The 15,310-nt window shown below is 47.5% G+C and overlaps 2 protein-coding genes across 2 annotated transcripts; both read left to right on the forward strand.

The window, feature by feature from the left end:
- Positions 1-6: 6 nt before the first annotated feature.
- Positions 7-1,985, forward strand: LOC119366366 (probable acyl-activating enzyme 5, peroxisomal). The gene is made up of 2 exons (XM_037632091.1): positions 7-222; positions 365-1,985. Exons 1-2 carry the CDS (start codon positions 25-27, stop codon positions 1,841-1,843), a joined length of 1,677 nt encoding a protein of 558 aa, XP_037487988.1. The 5' UTR covers positions 7-24; the 3' UTR covers positions 1,844-1,985.
- A 7,168-nt stretch (positions 1,986-9,153) lies between these two features.
- Positions 9,154-11,123, forward strand: LOC119361455 (CASP-like protein 5A2). Its single transcript, XM_037626653.1, has 3 exons — positions 9,154-9,422; positions 10,095-10,231; positions 10,503-11,123. Exons 1-3 carry the CDS (start codon positions 9,154-9,156, stop codon positions 10,862-10,864), a joined length of 768 nt encoding a protein of 255 aa, XP_037482550.1. The 3' UTR covers positions 10,865-11,123.
- Positions 11,124-15,310: the final 4,187 nt, after the last annotated feature.

Below are 15,310 nucleotides of genomic sequence, written 5' to 3' on the forward strand. Positions count from 1 at the left end.
GCCTCCGCGTCCGATCCGGCGGCCATGGAGAAGCTCGGCGCGAACCCGGCCAACTCCTGCCCGCTCACGCCGCTCGGCTTCCTGGAGCGCGCCGCCACCGTGTACGGCGACTGCCCCTCCGTCGTCTACGGCGGCACCGTCTTCACCTGGTCCCAGACCCACCGCCGCTGCCTCCGCCTCGCCTCCGCGCTCGCCTCCCTCGGCGTCTCCCGCCGCGACGTCGTAAGCACCCACCCGTCCGTCCGTCCCCTAGCTTAATTCTTGATTGCCGCCTCCGTCGTCGATCCCGCCGCGGCAAGGTGAATTTAATTGGATTGAATTGGGCTGGTGCGTGATGACCGATGCCGTGAATCAACCGCTGCAGGTGTCCGTGCTGCTGCCGAACGTGCCGGCCATGTACGAGGCGCACTTCGGGGTGCCCATGAGCGGCGCCGTGCTCAACAGCATCAACACGCGCCTCGACGCGCGCACGGTGTCGGTCCTGCTCCGTCACTCGGGGTCCAGGCTCATCCTCGTCGACCCGGCGCTGGTGCCGGTGCTCGACGAGGCGCTCCGGCTCCTCCCGCCGGGCGACCCGGCGCCGCGCGTCGTGCTCGTCGAGGACCCCCAGGAGAAGGACTTCTCTCCCGCCCCCGCGGCGGCCCTGACGTACGAGAAGCTGCTGGAGATGGGCGACCCGGAGTTCAAATGGGTCCGGCCGGCCAGCGAGTGGGACCCGATGATACTCAACTACACCTCCGGCACCACGTCGGCGCCCAAGGGCGTCGTGCACTGCCACCGCGGCATCTTCGTGGTCACCATGGACTCGCTCGTCTCCTGGTCCGTGCCGGAGCAGCCGACGTACCTGTGGACGCTCCCCATGTTCCACGCCAACGGCTGGAGCTTCCCGTGGGGGATGGCCGTGGTGGGCGGCACCAACGTCTGCCTGCGCCGCGTGGACGCCGCCGAGGTCTACGACACCATCGCCCGCCGCGGGGTCACGCACCTCTGCGGCGCGCCCGTCGTTCTCAACATGCTGGCCAACGCGCCCGAGGGCGTGCGGAGGCCGCTCCCGGGGAAGGTGCAGATCCTCACAGCCGGCGCGCCGCCGCCGGCCGCAGTGCTGGGCCGCACGGAGGCCATCGGGTTCGACGTCAGCCACGGGTACGGGCTGACCGAGACTGCGGGGCTGGTGCTGTTGTGCGCGTGGAAGGGCGAGTGGAACAAGCTGCCGGCGTCGGAGCGCGCGCGGCTCAAGGCGAGGCAGGGCGTGCGCACCCCCGGCATGGCCGAGGTGGACATCGTGGACGGCGAGACCGGCCGCAGCGTGCCGCGGGACGGCGCCACCATGGGCGAGATCGTGCTCCGCGGCGGGTGCGTCACCATGGGCTACTTCAAGGACGAGGACGCCACCCGGGCGGCGATCCGGGACGACGGGTGGTTCTACACGGGGGACGTGGGCGTGATGCACCCGGACGGGTACCTGGAGATCCGGGACCGGTCCAAGGACGTGATCATCAGCGGCGGCGAGAACATCAGCAGCGTGGAGGTGGAGTCGCTGCTCTACGGCCACCCGGCGGTAAACGAGGCGGCGGTGGTGGCGCGGCCGGACGAGTTCTGGGGCGAGACGCCGTGCGCGTTCGTGAGCCTCAAGGAGGGCGCGTCCGGCGCGGTGACCGCGGCCGAAGTGATCGCCTGGAGCCGGGAGCGCATGCCAGGGTACATGGTGCCCAAGACCGTAGTGTTCCGCGCCGAGCTGCCCAAGACGTCCACCGGCAAGATCCAGAAGTACGTGCTCCGGAACCTCGCCAAGGAGATGGGGCCGACCCGCAGGGGCGTCAGCACCACCACCAGCAAGATGTAGAAGTATATCCAGATAGTGTCGTGGTCATCCTCCTCCTTGGCTTGGATCGGGTGCCCTTTTTAATTGCCGTAGAAATTCAGGGTTGTGTCGTCTTGCGTCGCTTGATCTGCAGCGCCATGGCAAATCGCGTTGGCATGTCTGCTCTGCAGATCAGCAAGCCTGTCTGCTGCAGCTGCAAGATTCTATTATGTGCATGCATGATGCATATCTCCCTGCTGGTTATGTGAAAAATGAGACCACCCTTGTGACTGAAAGTCTGAAACTGACGGTGCGCAGGAAGATGCCAATGATAGCCACTGGACTGAGAATTCATTCCAGGGTAGGCCGCCGTCGTTTCGGTAATCTTTCGGCAAATTCGTTGTGGTTGTGCCGTGGAAAAGTGATTTCTTACACTGCAATCATTCATTGGTTAGAAACTTTTTAAGTGGAAGAAACGGGGAGAAAGGTGAATCGGTGCTTCAAGGAATTTGCAGCGCCTTTTTCTTCATCTCTGCTTGGGGTTCAGTTGGATTTGCTTATGCTAATACTTTCGCCGTGTCTCTGTAATTCGCTCATGTCACCGAACCTGAAAAATTCAACTCCATTTCGAAAAGTAAAAAATATCATCCCCATCACGCGTTGCAAAGTAAAAACCAAAAGTTACTGAATGTCGTCAAAGACCCCAATGCGGCGACGCCTGCTTGCATCCTTCGGCCTTTCATATCCAGATTTACATTTTCTCACCCACTTATATTTGAAAAGTTCATGATTTTAAGAGAGTATTCACGAATTAAAAAACGTGAACTAAAAAAGTTGTTGAATTGAAAAATGTTTGTGAATTTTAAAAAATGTTTGTGGATTCAAACAATATCAATATAATTTCTTCTTTGAAAATTGGAAAATATGTACAATCCACAAGTATTTCATAAATTTTTAAAATGTTCACAAAAAAAATTCTGCAAATTCTAAAAGTGCATGAATATTTAAAATAGTCATGAGACTTGGATTCAGAAGAGGATGCACACTTAATAAAATCATGAATTTGAAAAATGGTTGCAAATTTGGAAAACTTTTGGAAAATTTATAAATTTGGTGACCTCAATAAATTTCATGAATTCAAAAATTTCTTGTGAATTTCAAAATGTTTACAAACCGAAAAATGTTCTTGACTTAAAAACATATCCATAAATTCAAAAAATGATACACAAAGTTAAAATAAAAAAGAAGAAGCCAAGCGAAAGCTATAGAAAACAGAGAAAGAGAAGAAAAAACAAAAGATTATATAACCTTCTCAAAACCATGAGAACCTTTTTTTTAATTGAGCTGTAATAGCAATGGGGACCAAATGACAAACATGTCGGCCAATATAAGTGGCACGAGCGTACAGGAGGGTGTGTCCATGTGCGCTATCCAACGAGCTAGGCCCATAATAGGAATCATCAGAATCGATGGAACAGACGGGTGAATGCGAATGCATTGCAAATGAACCGATTGAAAAGTTGTTGAACCGTTACGTGCACTCTGTTTATTCATTTTTGTTTGGAACTTGTGTCATTCCTTATGAATGTAAATGTTTCTTTTTTATTCCTTTTTGCATGTAAATGTGCCCCTTCTCTTACGGATGATGATAAGCGCCGGTGCGTCGGCCGAAACTTTCGGCCGGTCCTATCGCGCACGTACGATCTGGATGATTGTAGCTGCACGATCTTCGTCGCTGTAAGTGCTTCGTTCAGCAAAACAGGACAAAGAAAAATCCATGGGGCCTGTCGCACCGGCGTCCATGCCGTGATCCTTCAATGCGCCAGCCAGCTCGCCGGCCGTCCTCGCCCTCTTGCCACCCTCGTCGCCGGCGGTCGTCCTTGCAGCACCAACCTCCCTGGTTCCTGAACAAAGAAGACGGCACCAACCTCCCCGGTTCCTCGCAGCACCAACCGCCGGCGGTTCCAGCAAGGATGGGTCGCTCCTGTAGCAAATCGTCGCTGCCTTCTAGTATGCCTGCCGTCTCTGTAGTTGCAGCTCCTAGCCGCCGCCATCGTAGCACGTTCGTCGCCGCACAACCATGCTGCCGGCCGTAGTCCTCAACATCGTCATTCGCACAAAAATCAGAACGCCGGTTGAAGCTTTTTCTCACGCAATGGAAGCTTTTTTTCCACGCCGGTTGAAGCTTTTTACATAGAGTGGAAGCTTTTCCTGAAGCCGACTGAAGCTTTTTTCATCACGGGTTGAAGCTTTTCTTAATCCATTTGAAACTTTTTTCCATTGTTGAAGCTTTTTTTTTCACGTCCATCGGCGCCCGTCGCCCACCTGTTTGCAGCACCGCCGCGCACCGGTTGTATCAACTCCGTATGTCGCTTACAACATTGTAGGGTCGTCGGTTGACGCTTTCATATAAGAGTATGATTGTAGCTTTTTTAGTTCCCGGTGGTTCGATTGGGACTTTTTCAAGCTATAATTGAAACTTTTCATATAAACGTTTGTAGCTCTTTGGTCGCAGAGTTGTCCAGTTGAAGCTTTGTATACTGCCGGTTGAAGCTTCTGAATTAAACGATGGAAGCTTTTCTCAAGAATGGTTGTAGCATCGTCTCAGCTATCAGACGCCATGGCTGGTCGTGACTCATGAGACATCGACGGTTAACAGCGTCGTGCGCAAAACTCTTGCAACTCCCCTCGTGGCGGCTTCTCCGGCCCTCGCCGTCTTCTTCGCCCCTCGTGGCTTGCCCTAACAGCAAGGGGGCGTCATGAATGTGCGTGGGGTGCGGAGATGAAGGAAAAGAACGGTTCCAACTAACCCCACATCGTGAGGAAGAAGAGGTGCAAGAGAAGGAAAAAAACGATTCGGAGAAGTAATGCTCGTGGCCTGTACGACGCACGATCCAGACGGATCGCAAGGCTCGGGTGCGACCGGCCCAATCTTCGGCCGGCGCCCCGGCTCGAAACGTTATCCTTTTCTTACACCTCTCAGAGAAAGCTACTTTTTTGAGACCATGCAAATTGCATGACTTAACTTTATAGTAGGAAGAGGATAAAATACAAGAAAGAGATTCTGCCACATTCCGGTGAAAAGCAGGTGGATCTTCGACACGAAGGCATACAATACAACAAGAACACACAAGAAAAACATGTTCTAACTTAACCAAACAAAGCCACATCTCAACCAATGTCGGTCACCTCCAAAGAGCAACAACTCCAAAATAACTATCGTTGCCTACACACCAATCACCGTTGAGAACCTCAAAGAGCTGGCGGATGGGTGGCGGTACTCGGATAGTCACAAGAAAGTCGTCATCTTGGACTCACCCGTGACAGCCTGCATAGCGCCCTAGAAACCAAGCCAGAAAAGCGAGGAGCACCAAGGAACACGAAAAGGGCGTCCAAGCCATGTCTCCAAAATGATGCTCCTGACAGAGGAATGACAGCAAGGAAGCCGCCATCGTCGATCCGGATTTGAACCAAGACTTTCGCCAGAGACTAAGGTGGATAGTGGCGCTATCTGGTAAGGAAAAAAGCGACAAGGAGGATAGTGGCGCTATCTGCTATAGTTGTCTTAGTGGCACGGTAGGCTGTCGTTTAAATGACATGACCCACTATTTTAAAACCTTGAGTGTAACATCTACCTCAAACCGACTATCCAAAAACTGTTAAGTCCCCCACCGTAAAAAGACAATAGAACCAACGCTGGATAACATTGTGATCAGTTTAGATGAAACAAAGCCATATCGAAACATGAATTGTTAGAGATGGTCGGCATAAACACGATAGTCCCCAATATTTTTGAGATGGCTCCGCCGATCACTCATCTCAGATGGTTTAGCGTTGAGAACCCAATGCTTCACATCTAGCGTGAATACACTTTGCTACTTCCCAACTATTGTGCCGTATCTAACTCGTGGCCGACGCCCTACACCGGTCACACATTTGCAGATAACTCTACCAGGCTCACCCAGCATCGCTGTCTCCGTCCCGCTGCCATGGCGCTTCGATTCCACTTTCTATTTTTTTTGCATGCGCGGTCCGTGTCATATTGTACCCTACGCTGGACTGCAAAAGGTGTCCAGAGCTAAAGCCCGACCCAAAAAAATATGCTTGGTGCGCTCCATGCATTGGTGCTTTTTTTTTACGCTTTTGGTGCTGCTTTTGGGGACGCCCTATTTGAGGCGTGGTGTGTCTGTGAACGCGTACTTCCCCCAAGCACCATTTGCGGGGCTGGACGCCCCTGTTTTTTCTTTCCTTTTACTTTTCTGTTTTTGTTTTATTCCTTGTTAAAATAATTTGGGATTACAAAAAAGGTTCTAAAATTTTAAAAAATTGTGAATTGTGAAAAAAAATGTTCAAGAAATCCTAAATGTTCACGGATGCAAAAATGTTTGTGATTTTTCTAATTTTTAAAATATATTTAAAAATTGTTAAAGAAATTTAAAAATGTTCAAAATTTGAAATAATGTCCATGTATTAAATAAGTTCATCGTTTCATATAAATATGGTAAGTAAAAAAATTATCGTCAATTCGAAAAAATGTTCACAAATTAAAATTTGTTTCTCAAAGTTTTTAAAAAATGTTCAAAAGTTTCAGAAAAATGTTTTTCTATTGAAAAAGAGATTCACAGTTTCAAAAAATGCTTGTGAATTTGATTTGTTTTTCATAATATTAACAAATGGTCGGGGATTTAGAAAAAATATTGCAAAATTTGAAAAAAAATCACAAAAATCAAAAAGTGCTCACAGATACAAAAAGTATTCCTGAACGGAAAAAATGTTTGGCACATTTTTTTTCTTTAATTTCGGTAGTTCTTCCAAAATTAAAAAAATGTTCAGCGGTTCAAAACATTGTTCACGTGTTCCAAAAATGTACGCAATTTTAATAAGGTTTATGAATTCGAAAAAATGTTCACGCATTTGTAAAAAATATTCAAAGAATGTTCCTGATTTTAAAAAAATGAGTCTTTGAAAAATGTTCATTGTTTGAAAACTCTTCATGATTTAAATAAAGTTCACGGATTTCAAAGATGTTCACAAATTGAAATGAAAAGAAATAAAAAATAAAAAATGAAGAATGAAAAAAAAGTAAGAAAAAGAAAAATAAAAAGGAAAAGGAAAATAAGAAAAAAGGGAAAAAAGAAAGAGAGAGAAGAAAAACCGTTTCAGTGAAGTGTCGTCTGGTCACATCACGCGACATCAATGCCAATCGATGTGGGCTTTGGACCGGTACCGATGCGGCACAGGAAGCGGCACGTGCATTGGAAGGAAAGCGGGAGAGAGGTGGGTCGGGTTGTTTGATGGGCCAGGACAGTCAAAAGCGGATGTGGTAGTGGTCCGGACCTTCAAGGCCCCCCTAGTTTGTCTTCGGTTTTCGAGAAATAGTGCGTCCGGACTGCCAAGCGGACAGATACAGTACCACGTTGGATGGCATAACATGTCTGGACCACGCGGTCTGGACGTTTGCGGGCGTTTTGAGAGTCGACGTTGGAGATGCCCTTAGCTTCGTATATAGTGTGGTGAAATATGCACATTATGTTCCGCATAAACTCATCAGAGACTGCTTTACTAACAAAGCAAATCATCCTGTAAACATCTGCTTCAGCAGGCAACATGCCAATGACATCCCAGTTGTTTGGGAACTTCAGTGGGTTGCAGAATTTGCTAGGTAGAGGTGTCACTTCTGGTTCCAGAAAAAGACTGTTATTATTTCCACCAGTAGTATACTTGCTCATTATCATCGCCCCAAGGCCTAACCAGGGGCGGATCTAGTGGGCCTGCCGTGGGTCCCATGGCATCCCCTCCAAAATTGTAAAAGAAATTTTACTATGTACCTAACACTAAATATCCATCAAGTTGTTGCTATTCTTCGGCCATTTCATACGTCTGAAGGGTGCGTGTTCGATATTTTTCTTTCCTTTTTTCTGTTTTTATTTTTTACTTGAAAAATACACGAACAAATTTTCGAATGTCCGTGCACTTTTTTCCTTTTAAAATGTACATGAACATCTTCTTAAAAATCACAAACACTTTTTAAGTTACATAAAACATTTTCAAATACAAGCATTTTTTGATGATGTAAGTGCACTTTTCTCCTTTTAAAATGTCAATGAGCATTTCTTGAAAAAATGCATAAGCACGTTTTATTACACTACAAAACATTTTCACATCCATGATAAACATTTTTATTACACTGCAAACATTTTTTAAGTACAGAATGAACATTTTTACATACATGATGAACAACATTTAGATATGGCGCAGCATTTTTTCAGCTCATGATGAATATCTTTTTTAATATGCGCCAAACATTTTTCAAAAAGTGATAGATATTTTAGTACACGATGATCATGATTCAAAATTTTGAATTACAACACTTCAATATACGGCGAACATTTTTGTGGGTCATGATGAATATTTTTTTAATATATGCTAAACATTTTTCAGTATGTGATAGACATTTTTAATACACGACAATCAAACGTTAATACATTGTTCACATTTTTAAATACAAGAATATCATTAACTACATGTGGGACTTTTTAACACATCATAAACATATTTTAATATACAATTAATATTGTTAAATACTCAATGAACATATTTTTCAAACAATAATGTGGGGAAAAAAGCCGTTTGGACAAATTTAGAAATAGGCTATTTATATTTTCAAGTACGCAACAAGCTTTTATTTCCGAAAATGGATGATGCACATTTTAAATGCGCAATAAATAATTTGGAAATATACACTATGATCATTTCTAAAAATACAAGATCAGCATGTTTTAAATGCACAATATTTGAAAAATGTGCACAGTAGGCAATGTTTGAACTGTACAATTAACATTTCTAAAATAGAATGACACATACCTTTAAATACATTATGAACACTTTTTCTTAAATGCGCAATCGGTAAGGATCGGCTAAACGTGACGATCTGATGGGCAGAGTGGATGATAAAGACGTCTCGTAGATAGCGGCTTCATGTTGCAATGAGGCCGGCGGGCAAACGTTGTACGGGGGACGCGGCCGGATAGATCAAAGTGTGAAAGCATTCATAGACGATACACTACTCGGTGCTGTAAGTGTGAATCATTGACGATCACGGACGACGAGAGTCAGTCAAGAAACAGAGAGGGAGCCTCTTTGGTTGTGGGGTCTGTGGGGTGCACGCGCACGCGGTGGAGCCCACCAGTGATAGCCATGCCGTGTGCCACGTGCAGACCCAGGGTAGACTCAGACTCTCCGGCTCCGCTCACTGTCACTGGGGAGTGAAAAAGAGGAGAAACCACCGGGCGAAGCAAGGTATCCTTTTGGTTGGGTCGAGGACGACGAGCAGGGAGGAGCGGCCGGAGACGATGCTGCACTTCAGCCATCCGGTGGTGCACCCCTCCCCGCCGGTGGTGGGACAGGGGCAGGCGGAGGTGGAGATGGTGCCGCCGGCCCAGGGGCAGGCGGTGCAGGTGGAGGTGGCGAACGGGGACGGGAACGCGCCTGCTGGGGTGATCATGAGGGACCCGTGGACGCGGTGCGGCCTCGTGTTCCGCCTCCTGCAGGCCGCCTTCGCGGCCGCCGCGCTCGCCGTCATGGCCTCCACCGACGACTTCTCCTCCGTCACCACATTCCGGTGCGTCCTCGAATCCTTTCCTTCTTGGATGGATGATGGATGGATGGGCCGGGCCCAATTCTTCTCCCCTCCCTTCTCAGCAATTTTCTTCTTAGGAATTCAGAACAAGTGCCCTGTGGGCTGTGGCTCTGTCGTCCAACCAATTTTCAGTTATAGCTACATCTACATCTGCCTTTGGATGACTGCTTTGACCAATTTCAGTGTCCCTCTCTGCAAGACATAATAAGCTTCTCAGTAGAAATTGTGTTATCGAACCTCCTTGATTCCTGTACGATTCGATGATCATGCTCCCTGTGATGTTATCTCAGTTTGGATGCAGCGCAGTGTTTAGCATTTCTGTGAAAATCAGGAGTTCGATTCGATCTTCACATGCGCATGGACAATCTGGAATTCAGAATGGTGTAGTTGTAATGGACAATCATGTGCATAGCATACATTTCCTTCCTTGGAGAAAACATCTGAAGATCTACATCAAGTGCTGGGGTAGTACAGTATATTGAGAACTATGCGAAACAAGTACTAGTATGTTAGTGCACCTTATTTCCGTGACCCAATTAGATGGCGTAAATCGAAGGATTGATGTTGCTGTTACAACTTACAACTCAGAATAGGTGATTTTTATTTGTCTGTTTGCCCTTTTGTAGATGAACTTATTCTTGTTCTTTTGAGCAGCTACCTCGTAGCAGCAGCGAGTGTGCAATGCCTGTGGAGCCTCGCCGTGGCCATTCTGGATGCCTATGCAATTGTTGTCAAACGTTCCTTCCGAACTGCCCGCGCTGTCATCATACTTGCCCTCGGGGACTGGCTGGGTAAGTCGTATTTTCTCTGCCGCCTCAAGAAAAACAACAACCCATCTGTCATGCATTGTGTTTTGAATATGCAAATTACTAAGATCATGTGTATCTTTCTTTCTCCTAAAAAGTAAAAACGATCCGCTTTTTGAGATATTTTACGGTACATCATACTACCTGACAAAGTGGGTAGTATTAAGTTGATCCAATGGCTAATATGAGTCGGCTCAGATTTTTGTTCAAGGACAGATTGGTAATTCCTATTAGAGGCTGATTTGTCCTGTTTCAGTCCTAACGCATGCCTCCATCCTCCACGCCTCGCGCCATCCTGGGTACTCCGCCTTCCCTACGCAGCCTGTACGCCTCCGGCAACATGTACGCCTCCGGCAGCCTGCCGCCAGCCGACGCCGCACGCCCTCACCTGTTGTCGCACGCAAGGACGAGCACCCTGTACGCACGCCCTGCCTCAACCCCACAACAAACGGCGCCCTCGTCTCCACAGAGCGTGTACAGGTTATCCATTGCCGCTGGCACATTGCCGAAACTGCCCACCACGCCATGAAGTTGTTGCTGAAGGATCATATTCATATCAGGGTTGCTATGTTTCTTTTCCCTGCATCAGTACAGCAAGTTTGGTCACGGATTCTCTGAACTTTCTTTGAAGACAGCAGTATGCTGAGTTCTATACGAGACTTGCTCCGTTTGTTTTATAGATCAGCTTCAACCTTCATTATTCTAAATTGGCGATAGCAAACTGGATATTATTTTCCTTACGGTTTGCTGTAGGACTATCGAGGTGGCTGCCCCACTCAGGGAGGTAGTGCTCGGCGCCGGCGAACCCTCGCCTCCCGACCAGTGCCACCACCAGTGGCGGAGCTTGAAAGAAATCTTTGGAGGGGCGAAGCTGTAAACAAACAAATACGAAATCATACATATTCAACAAGTTAGATGTTGCAAATATCAAGTAACTTAGATAATTATATTGATCTTCTCCAGATTAGCTTACAAAATACATTTCTAATCAGTAGAGAATTCGGTTCACTACAAAGTGCTATTTAACCGTGGAACATTCAGTTCACTACTGACCAGCTCCAGAACAAAAGAAACTATACCCAAAATACTATTTAACCATGGAGCATCCAGTTCACTACAGATCAGCCCTTCGTTTCTTTACACCCTTAAAGTGCACAAGAACATCTTCATAGCTGTACTTCTCCACAATTTCACTCTCTATGTTTACTAGCAAGCTATTGGCTAGATAATCATCTTCCATAGTATTACGTAGCCTTGTCTTGATGATCTTCAAAGTAGAGAATGCACATTTCTTTCCATCATGGACCTTCTTCCAATTTACAAATCCTCGCACAGTAAAGACATCTGAACCACCTCGCTTGTTTTTATTGTTGCTGAACAAGAAACAATAGAAGCAATATGCACGATGACTGTCCTCCGAGTACTCCAACCATGATGGGAAATCCTTGAACCAGTCATATTTACAGCGCCGTTTGCGACCTTCTGGACCGTAAGCTTTGTAATTCTTCAAGCGGGGCTGCATAATACCAAGCTTCAAATATGCTCGCCGCACATCATCTCTTTGATTAGGTGGATATTGCCAAATCTGTGGACGTAGTGCTCGATCCCGCTGCAAGAATTCAATCCCTCGAAATTGTACTTCATTTGTTTGAGTTTGATGGCCTTGTTGTTGAGGCATCGAAGGATGTGGTCCATGTTGCTCAAATTCGAGCAACAACAGAGGAGGTGGAACAGGAATTGCTTCTGTTGCTATTGGTTCATCAACTTCACATTCAGTTGAATCACCTCTCTTTCTTTTGAAAAACGCATCAATTGTGTTCCCCTTAAGCATCACTGCCTCTCTTGTTCCCTCTTAATCTGTAAAGGACATTTATATATTTCAGTATAAAATCCAATTGACAAAATCTAACTGACAAAATCAATGACCAGATGACCTAATTAGAATCTTCCTCCACTAAGGTAATTAACAAAACTACAGAATCACAATATTCCAACTTTCCAGAATTTCCAAGGGGAGAGATTGAGAGAGATACAACCATACAGGGAGGGGAATTTGCTCACCGAAGCACTGCTGCGCGGAGGACAGCCACAACCGAGGCAGAAGTGGATGAACCTGAGCGGAGGAGGAAGGAGTCGACCAACCCCTAGCCGGCCACCTGCCAGCCGGCCAGCGGTCGCTCCACGCCGGCAGGCCACAGCGGCCAGTTCCCAGTCGCCGGTGCCCCACGCCCACGCTCAGCCGTCCGTGGTCGCAAGTCAAAGGGGAAAAGGATTCTGGAGTATGGAGTTGGTCGCTGCATCCAGGGCTCCAGGCATCGTAGACTAGTCCTAGTTGATAAGTGGGCCTGTGGGCTGTATGTATACATAGGGGTAGTAAAAAAAATTCATTTTTGCTGGGGGGGGCGACGGCCCAGGTTCGCCCCCACGAAGCTCCGCCGTTGGCCACCACCGTGTTCAACCCATCCCGCGGTGCCCCCCTCCCCCCTCCCGGCACCATCCGCCAGCAACGCGATGCGTGCGCCGTGATTCGGCAGCCGCGCGGGGTTGGAGGTTGCACGTCCTTGGGTGCGATAGCCATGGGGGGCAGTGTTGATTAGGACCGTTGATGCTCAGGTGTGGGCAGAGGTTGACTAGTACAGGAAGGTGCCACGGTGCAGGGCGGGCTGATATTCACCGGCGCCGGTAGGCACTGAAGATGGGGACAGTGCGGGATGGGATTCATAACAGCGAATTACCCTAAATGCCCCCTATGCCTCAATATACTACCCGAAATCCGGTGTAGTATTGCAGCATCTGGACCGTTGAACCAAATAAATAAACGATCCTAATTTACTTGATGTTTTGTCCGTAGGTCACAGGAACATTGATCTTCAGTGCAGCGTGTGGATCAGCAGCCATCACCACTCTCATTTCCAATGATTTCGGAGCTTGCTCGGTAAATCCCTGTGCAAGCTTCATGAACGCTACTGCCATGGCTTTCTTGAGCTGGCTTGCGCGTGCACCGGCTTTTATCGGGAACCTTTGGACGGCGGTCCACCGAATACAAAAATCGTAGTTTGCACAATCCGATCCCTTTTTGTGATCAACTTGGACCCATTGACCGTAGCAGAGCTAACTATAGTGTACCGGGAAGCAACGGATGGATCCAATGCTTCTGTATAAATTAGGGAGTAGCTTGATGTTTGAAAGGGTGGTTGTGCTGCTCTGGATTTTTCTACTTCTTTTGAGGATAGTATGACTTCTTATTGTATGAGGGTGGACTGCCGGTTTTGTTCTGGTGGGGATGAACTGATGGGTTACTTGTGTAGAGCTCAAGGCTGCTGATATGCTATATCTGTTTATTTTGCTGCTCATATATTTTGTTATTAATATATGGATGTTAGGTCAGGAGATCGCTCACTTAGTACGATCGCAAAGTTATTGGTTGTTTTTCTAAATAAAAAGGCCTATACAGAGTCTGGCCACCTTAATTAGTTTCTGAAGTATGAACTAGAGACTCCAGCATAATCATTTTGCACCCTGAAGCCGGCAACAATTTGCACCCGAACAAAAGAGGATGCTTATTCAAAAAAGAAGAAAAAAACAGGGCGTACTTGATTCTTGATTGATGCAAATCTTGCAAAGAACAGCTAGCATCCTCATAATTCTTCATACGTTCTAATCAACATTAGTTGGAACAACAAGTTTTCATGTAATCGTCTTAACAGAAGTAACCACAGGTTGTTTGGGAGCAGAGTAGCAGATGCACAAACCCACTCCATACAAGACTATCAGTAGGTTTCTCTGTCCTCATCCAGGAGGAAGTTCTTATCGATCGAGCGAACTCATGTAGTTTGTTCACTTGCGGTAAAGAATGTCATAGGGGCCACGCCTACACAGCAAGGTAAAAGCAAGGGCGCGCCATCGGGTGGTTGCAAGTCGGCCTCGTCGCTTCCTTATTCCTGCATGACAATGTCTCCTGCAGGCTTCTCTCATACAACCATTCAGAATTACAGTTACAAAAGATAAAAGAACTTGTTTGTAAACCAAAATATAACTAACAGGAAATAAGGTTATCTTAAACATATCGTCAGGAAATTACGAAGAATCTCAAGTCAAAACATACACATGCCCTTTTACGACGACATTGAGCAACTGATTGAGCTCCTGAAACAAACAGGAAGACACTAGGTTATGTATGTAATTTGAGCTATATCATGAAGAGAATGTCAAAGTGCTACAGGACCCTATCCCTCTTCCAGCAGCAGTTGCCAAACAACATCATATAAACTCGACAAAAGATCATGCTGACTGATACATAATGCTCAATTATGTTCATAGTGAGCTTAGTGTTAGCACCAAGAAGTTAGAGCTGTTAGATGGTGCCCATAATGCAGCAAAAATATGAACGCAAAACTACAATAATCAAGAATAACATAAAACATGGCAAACAGAAAGTTTTATACAGCTGTGAAAGAATGAACCATTGTAGTGCCCTACCCACGTAGTATTACCAAGCCTAGTTGTATTACACTTCCATGCAGATCTGCAGCGTCGGGTAGTTGGCCTCCTGCAGCAGGCGTGCTTCCCACTCGTGCAGCCAGCGGCGGGCGAAGCCGTTGGCCGCCGCGCCGTCGCCGGGGAACCTCTCCGCCATGGCGAGTGCTTCGACTTGAGCTGTGCGGGCGAGAGAGAAGGCGAGAGAGAAAGGTGGTCGGCTTGAGTTGTGCGGGCGAGAGAGATGGTAGTGTGCGGCGAGGTCGGCTTTTATGGCGGCGAGAGGGCAGAAGCGGTGTGGATGCGTGAGGGGAAAGGGCGGGCCACTCGGCGGCTCGCCATCACTGCGCCACCCGTCAATCAATGGAAGGCCGACCGACGACAGCCTTGGCATTGAATCACGCGGGAGCCGAGGTGAGGCGATGAGAACGACGAAGGCTAGTCGTTGACTCAGCGGGCCCACAGGGTGGGAATCTGGCGGGAAGTTTTGGCGCCATTTTTCTTTCTCCCAGTGCCCTCGGTCGCCCCCAGTGCGCTGGGTTCGGCCTGGGTCCGCCGGCGCCGGTTTCGGTCCAAACCGGCGAAATT

Source organism: Triticum dicoccoides, chromosome 2B (genome assembly GCF_002162155.2).
Source record: "Triticum dicoccoides isolate Atlit2015 ecotype Zavitan chromosome 2B, WEW_v2.0, whole genome shotgun sequence".
NCBI classification, from domain to species: domain Eukaryota; kingdom Viridiplantae; phylum Streptophyta; class Magnoliopsida; order Poales; family Poaceae; genus Triticum; species Triticum dicoccoides.